Raw genomic sequence first — 7568 nt, 5'->3', positions numbered from 1 at the left:
TTATTTTAGATTTTAAATTAATTGGCCTTATACAAGATACATCTATTTTCACTTTAGCATGAAAGAGTCTTACAAGTTCTTGTCTAAAAAACAAACAAACAAAAAGGGTAAAATAAATTGAGGATGATTAAATGTTGGAAAGAAATGACAGTTTTTTAAAAGGGGTTCTATTTCTATAGGTGCATGTGGAGTCAGATCAGCCTATGGACATTATAACCTCCATCAGGCATGTGGCGGAGTGACGCACGCACCAGCAGGAGGGTATACAGTTTATAAACCGCCAGAAAGGCTGAGCACAGACCACACTGGAGACCTCTGTCCTCCCCGCTGCTATGTCTCTCGAGGATCCGCTCGTTCTGACCCCTGAAGACAGCAGCGCTTTGCTCCCGAATGTCTCCGGAGTGTTCCGGGACTCGGCAGGAGCGCAGCACCGGTACAACATCTGGCTCCCGGGCATCGGGATCGCCGCCGTTTACGGGATCATCATCGTCGTGGGTCTGGTGGGGAATGTCACCCTGATGAAGACGTGTCTGCAGGTGAAGTCCATGCGCACGGTGCCCAACCTGTTCCTGTCCAGCCTGGCCGTGGGAGACCTGCTGCTGCTGGTCACCTGCGCCCCGGTGGACGCCAGCCGCTACCTGGTGGACGAGTGGCTGTTCGGCCGCGTCGGGTGCAAACTGATCCCGTTCATCCAGCTCACCTCGGTGGGAGTCTCCGTGTTCACTCTGACCGCGCTCTCCGCCGACAGGTACACACGGTCTGAGCTGCTTTTGCTTTAACTTCCCAACTTGTAGATTTCTTTTTCTAAAGTTGCGTCAGATTCAATAAAACCCCCCCATGGCATGATGCTTATAATAATAATAATAATAATAAAAGGTCTATTTAATGCATGCATGGCTGCAGCATTGCAACACAAAGACATAATTTAGAAATCTTGTCCATATAATTGAATGATGCATTAAAAAGTCTCCAAAAAATCTCTATAATTATTTGAATTATTCATGTTAATTTGTTCATGTATGTCCACAAATTGTGTTCAAGTAACTTCCTCTTGAAATCAGTGATAGCTATTAAGATTTGTTTGTTTGTATTGTTGAGGAAAATATTAGAATATTAAACATCTATGAAAAGAACTGTCCTGTTTTATAAATTATAGTTTTAAATACTGAATGTGACTGAATGATTACTGAATAGTTCATGTGTCTGCATACTTTAATTGTGATTAATCGGTTGAATATTTTCTCGAATATCAAATTAGTTGTTTGGTCTATAAAATATGACAAATGTCAATCAGTGTTTCCAAAAACCCAAAATGAAATGTCTTCATGTTCTGACATATTAACTGTAACTGTATATGATTTTATGATCAAGTAGAGGTTGCATGCATGTTTTTTCCCCCCAGGAATGATATATTCATATTTGTTTATAATATATCCTCTAAGAGGAGTAAGGAATAAGAAAATGTTTGATTTTAAAAGGCTCAAATCAGAAACTTGAGTTGGTTTTCCTAAAAAAATGACTTAAATGGATGAATCAGTTACCAAAATAGCAACAGTTAATTTCATAATTGGCAACTAATGGGTTAATTGATTAACTGGTGCAACTTCAGTCAAAAGTAATCAGATTTAATCACAGTGAAATAAGTCTAAAAAAGTCAGTCATGTGTTGCTGTAAGTGAAAATCCAAGGGAAAAAAAAGTACATATAGACTTTTGACTAATCAACAAAGATATCTGTTTCTATAACTTTCTATGTTGCCCTAAAATCTTCTCCATACCACCAGAAATTTATATGTGAAACTTTGTCCCTAAAAAGGATTACATTTACTTAAAAATAGCACAACCAGCCACATTTGTGTGCAAGATGGTTGTAAACGTCCCCTGAAGACTACACACAACACAATGCCAGCTGCTGTCATTGCTGGTTCTGGAGGTCTGACTTCATCGATAGATTATTTTATTTAGAAAAGGGAACTTTCAGATTCTCCTATATATTCTGAGCAAGTTACAGTTGTCAAAACCATTTTCTACTGACTCCACTGTGTTCCGAGACCATTTAATTAAACCACTAAATTCTCAAATATCTGAAACGTCACAAGATAATTGTGTGAAAAGCAAAGCATTAAATCTACCTTTCTAAAGCTGTCAAACTTTCCTTTAATCTTTACTTAATTTCCCCAAAGTTACAGGATGTTTCTAAGCAGAGCGATTCACTTAATTCAAAGAACTGCATTTAAACTGTATTTAATCTTCTTTTATTTGGGAACCGTCGACATAACAGTAAAGAGATGATCTGACGATTGTAAAGTACAGACATCCAATGATTTTCTGAGTTGTCATGCTGCGCTGCGAGGAAAATATCAATTCATGCTGGACAGAAAGCATCCACATGCCACTTTTAGTAGAAAAATTTTCAGCATTTTTGAGCTTTTGTGGCTCACCAAACATGCAGGGACACTTGGAAGGTTAATCAACTTGAGTTGTGTAACAATCAAAGCATTTTTTATGCATTTTTACTGCCTTTTATAATCATCAGGACAAATTGAGCAAACCGCCCTACACCATTTATTACCATCTACTTCATCTGACTCTCACCACATGCAGCAGCTAAAATCATCTGCTGTTTCCTTCAACTCAAAGCCTCCAGTAATTTCCTCTGGTGTTTAATCTACAGTGAGATCATCTTTCAGAGGTTACATCTTTTTGATAAGAAAGAAACTGAACCTGCTGGTTGTAAATTAGTGATCAGATGATGAAACGTGTTTCTGCAGTTGCTTAATAAGGAAACTTCGACAAGCTTATGTTGCTCCATTAAATGATTCTTCCTGATTCAGGTACAAAGCCATCGTAAAGCCTCTGGACATCAACAAGTCCAGCGCTACGCTCAGCTTCAGTCTGCGAGCCGGAGCCATCTGGCTGCTCTCTGGGACTCTGGCCATTCCCGAAGCCGTCTTCTCCGACCTGCACACCTTCACCACCAGCTACACCAACGAGACGTTCGTGACCTGTGCCCCTTACCCCCACACCGGGCAGCTGCATCCCAAGATCCACTCCACCGCCTCCTTCCTCATCTTCTACGTCGTCCCACTCTTCATCATATCCGTCTACTACTGCTTCATTGCTCGCAGCCTGGTCAGGAGCTCAGCGGACATCCCTGCTGAGGGACACCTGCACCTCCAGAAACAGGTATGAACACAGCAGCAGATTGATTTCCTGTCTTGACTCCATACACCCAAGCTTAGGGGACATAAGAGCCAGCCTAGCTCTGCTCAAAAGCATGAATGTCACTTATTAACACACTCAGTCGGGAGCAAAATTTACTTTCTGAGACGCCACAGGAGCCAAATTTTTTTTTGCCCCTGATAGCCTCTCACTGTAGGTGTCAGGCTCATTATTTCCCGGAGACATTCTGAAACCAAGCAGCACTCGAGAGCTGAACTCCTGTGTCACCAGGAGATTTGTCGATTGACAGAAAATGACCAAATTCACTGCAATTTTTGGCCACTTTGCCCTTATTGTGAAGTTAACAGGGACAGAAGATAAAGGTGGAGAAAGAGGGGACATACAGCCAAGGTCCCCTCTGGCCCTGAACTGTGGCCGTTGTGGTTACGTGTTGCACGCTTTAACTGTGAGGCCCCACAAATTTCATTTTCAAGTATAAATGCCAAAAATTCTCTTGCACCAGCCTGTAAAGTGTGAACAGATGTTAAGTGCTGGGACAGCAACTCAACATCTTTGACTCTGTGGCTGTTTCTGAGACAAAAACATCAATTCAAATATATTCAACTGGGCTTCTAGGACAATTGTCACTTTGTCTGGACTCTTTTCACAAGACAAAATCAAATAACTGTTAAAGAAAACAACTCTAAGATGCACTTCTGATGAAAGTAATTGTTGGTTGCAGCCTGATAATGCCTCTGCAATGACGGATAATAACACCATGTCAAGGATTTGTGATTTCTTTTGGGGCCTAATAGCTTCTTCCAGCTAAGACGGAGTCAGTTAAATTGCAAATTAATGTTTACACTTCTGTTTCTGTACAGATTAAACAAACAAAACATGATGTCATAATTGGTTGGATAAATCTTCCAGTCTTTGTGCCCTAAGCTAAGCACCATAAAGATCAACAGTGGTGTCAATCTTGGCATTAGGCTAACAGTCGCCAGGAAAACAAATCTCAAACTTCTCTTGTAACCTGAACATTTCGAATATTTTAAGTATCAGTTCGCACAAGAGGTTGCAACACAAATCTGAGGAGTCAAGACATGAGTAACACTATTGGAGAGTTAACCAGAAATAGGTTCACAGCTGGAGCCTCTCCTCATTGACAACACAGTCTCTCTTTAAGGTCTATTTAGTAGCTGTCAATCTAGCTTTTTGCTATAAATTACAAGAGAAAAAAGTAAGAAAAACACTGGTTACACTAAATACACACAGATCTGCCACAACATTAAAACTCACCTAATATTGTGCAGGTCCACTCATGCCACTAAAACAGCTCCGACCCATTGAGACTTCAGACCTCTGAAGATCTCCTGTGCTATCCATGGATTGTGTTTTTCAGCACATTGTACAGACTCTTGATCTGATCTAGATCTGGGAAACTTGGAGGCCAAGTCAGCATCTTGAACTCTTTGACACGTTCCTCGAACCGTTCCTGAATAATGTTTGCAGGAGGCATCATAGGAGACCACTGCTATCAGGGAAAAAAAGCTGCCATGAAGGAGTGTGTGTGGCCTGCAACAGCGTTTAGGAAAGTGATGCGTGTTAAAGTAACACCCACATGAATGTCAGGAGCCAAGATTTCCAAGCAGAACATTGTCCAGAGCATCAGACTGCCTCCATCGGCTTCCTGCTGATATATCTTTCCATCAAACAACGCCAGCACACCCGGCTGTGTGAAAGAAAACATCATCAGACCAGGCCACCTTCTATTGCTACATGGTTCAGACTTGGTGCTCCAGTGCCCATTGTAGATGCTTTGGGCAGTGAACAACCCCACACACAGCAAGCTGCGAAGCTGACAGCTTTCTTTTAATGCCAGAATTTAGATTTTCAGCAATTTGTGCCATGGTAGCTCCTCTGTGGACCTTTAACACCACATCAATGAGTCTGGGATGATTCTGGTCCACCAGTTGTCATTCCTAGGATCACCTTTGGTCCATTACTGACCGCTGCACACTGGGAACATCCCACAAGACCTGCCGTTTCAGAGATGCTCTGACCCAGCCGCCTTTCTGTCACAATTTGGCTACTCAGATCCTCACAATGACCAATTTTCTTGCTTCAAATACATCAACTACAAGAACTGACTGCTCGCTTACTGTCCAATATATTCCACCCACTGAGAGGTGCCATTGTAACATCCATCCATTATCTATACACCGCTTAATCCTCATTAGGGTTGCTAGGGGCTGGAGCCTATCCCAGCGACTCAGGGCCAAGGCAGGGGACACCCTTGTTACGACCTGGCTAAGACGTCTGCAACAAAAGGAGAGACACACCAGGTTCAAAAAAGCTTGTCTTTATTCACTTAAATTATACCAAATTAAAAATCAAACCAGTATGGGGTTGTGAGAGTACACAGAGTCAGTGGTGTGTGTGTGTGTGTGTGTGTGTGTGTGGTGTATGCATGAATTATGTCTGTGCCAGTGTTGTAAATGCAAACGTCCTAAACAAAGAAAACTGACCCATAACCAGACCAGTGTGTTACCTGCGGAGGAGAGTGATTAGACTGCAGTCAGCCCTTAAGTAACCCAGAAACACACTGGGTGTCACAGGTGGTCCTGATTGCCTCAATCATGAGTTCTTGTTTGTCTACTGGTTCTGTGAGTGGCTGTTTGAGGTAATCAGGAATCACCTGTGATACCCAGTGTGTTCCTGGAACATGCAAAGCTCACACAGAGATATCCCAGGCGTCCTCACCGGGACTCAAACCTGGGATCTTCTAGCTGTGAGGCAATGGTGCTAACAACTGTGCAGCCTGCCATTGTAACACGATAAAGCATATAATTCACCTCACCTGCCATTGGTTTGAATGGTCTTAGCTGAAGTCTGTCGCAACTGTAGTCAGAACCACTGTGATACACCTGTTGGTGGAAAATGAAAAGTTAAATCAGTGAAGGTACAAAATGGTAAGATGGTGAAAATTCTAATGTTTTATATGTAATGGTCTTGGTAACAGTTTTTGCTATTAATGATTTGTGTGTTTCTTTTCAATTCATTCAACATTCCTATATTTTGAAATCCTTATGTGTATTGAGCGATCCTGATTGATTGAAGTCTTTCATCAGTTATCTATCCGAGTTGTCAGTTAACACAAAGAGCAGCTAAATGTGACAGGGATATATCCGGGTAAGCAGATATGTCGTCACAAATGGTTGAAATGACATGCAGACCTGAAGCCATTCCTTCTATCTGCTCTCCTGTCAGATCAAGTCCAGGAAGCGTTTGGCCAAAACCGTGCTGGTGTTCGTGGGCTTGTTTGCAGTCTGCTGGCTCCCCAGTCATGTGATCTACCTGTACCGCTCCTACCACTACAACCAGGTGGACACGTCGCTGGGCCACTTCATCGCCAGCGTGTGCGCTCGCATCCTGGCCTTCACCAACTCCTGCGTGAACCCGTTTGCTTTGTACCTGATGAGCAAAAGCTTCAACAAACACTTCAACAAGCAGCTGCTGTGCTGCACCTCCCCAAGAGGCTTGTACAGCCAGAATAGTGGGAGAACAAACATAACCACCGTCTGAGGGAGTCTGTGATTTCCTGAAGCTAACATCTGTGCTTTATCAAGTCACTTTCGATTTCAGGGAACATAACAATAAAATATTTAAGAATATCTTAGCTGTCAACTTCTCTAAACCAAGAAAATAAAAGGTGCTATTTAAATGAAAATGTTGATCAAAAGACAAATTCAGCTCCTACAGATCTAAAGCTGCTTGTTGCAAATACAAGTACAGGGTATCTTTTCTGTTTATTAGAGATTAATCTTTTTTTGTGGCTGTTCCCTGACGGCCAGTATTAACAAAGGTCCTGATAGCTGGTTTCTCTGTTTTGTAAGTCTGTGCTGATGAAAAAAAAAAAACAAGGTTATTTGGATCTAAAATTAAATTCAGTATGATCATGCATCTTTTACAGTTTTAAAAGAAAATATAATGTGCTCAGGTGCCATCTGTGCAGCACATCATGCATGAAACATCTAAACGACGGTGTGTTTGTATATGTTTTTACCTGCACTGTGACATTATTGAATGAGAATGTCTCTACTAACCTATGAAGTTGCAGTTTACATCCATGACTACCCAGACTCATAATGTAGTGAAGACTGTGAAAGAAGTTGATAAAAGGTATAATGTCTATTTATGTCATGACAATGCTTCAATATGGATGTTGCTTTAGAGAAGTTATGAATTCTGGTGAACACCTTAGATTGGTGTCACTAATTCTGTGTCGGCTCAAGTGTGAAAGACGATTACGAACCGCCTGTCTGTCCCTGAGAGACGGTGTTGAATATCGGCTTAGAAAAGTGTTTTTGCAGAACATTGTGATGTCAAGTGAAGTTGACCTTTGGTT

General features: G+C 41.7%; 1 protein-coding gene across 1 annotated transcript; it reads left to right on the top strand.

Moving 5' to 3' along the window:
- The first annotated feature begins 332 nt into the window (after positions 1 to 332).
- LOC103352898 (gastrin-releasing peptide receptor-like) lies at positions 333 to 6745 on the top strand. Its single transcript, XM_008275606.1, has 3 exons — positions 333 to 748; positions 2833 to 3184; positions 6431 to 6745. The coding sequence occupies exons 1-3, from the start codon at positions 333 to 335 to the stop codon at positions 6743 to 6745; spliced, it is 1083 nt and encodes a 360-aa protein (XP_008273828.1).
- The last annotated feature ends 823 nt before the right edge of the window (positions 6746 to 7568 follow it).

Source organism: Stegastes partitus, unplaced genomic scaffold, assembly GCF_000690725.1.
Source record: "Stegastes partitus isolate 25-593 unplaced genomic scaffold, Stegastes_partitus-1.0.2 Scaffold55, whole genome shotgun sequence".
Classification (NCBI taxonomy): Eukaryota; Metazoa; Chordata; class Actinopteri; family Pomacentridae; genus Stegastes; species Stegastes partitus.
The sequence above is the reverse complement of the archived record's forward strand: the minus strand, read 5'-3'. Positions and strand labels throughout refer to the sequence as shown.

Coding starts and splice junctions, on each gene's coding strand:
- LOC103352898 (XM_008275606.1), top strand. CDS start 333: ATGTCTCTCGAGGATCCGCTCGTTCTGACCCCTGAAGACAGCAGCGCT. Junction 749..2,832: donor ACCGCGCTCTCCGCCGACAG/GTACACACGGTC, acceptor TTCCTGATTCAG/GTACAAAGCCATCGTAAAGC. Junction 3,185..6,430: donor ACCTGCACCTCCAGAAACAG/GTATGAACACAG, acceptor CTCTCCTGTCAG/ATCAAGTCCAGGAAGCGTTT.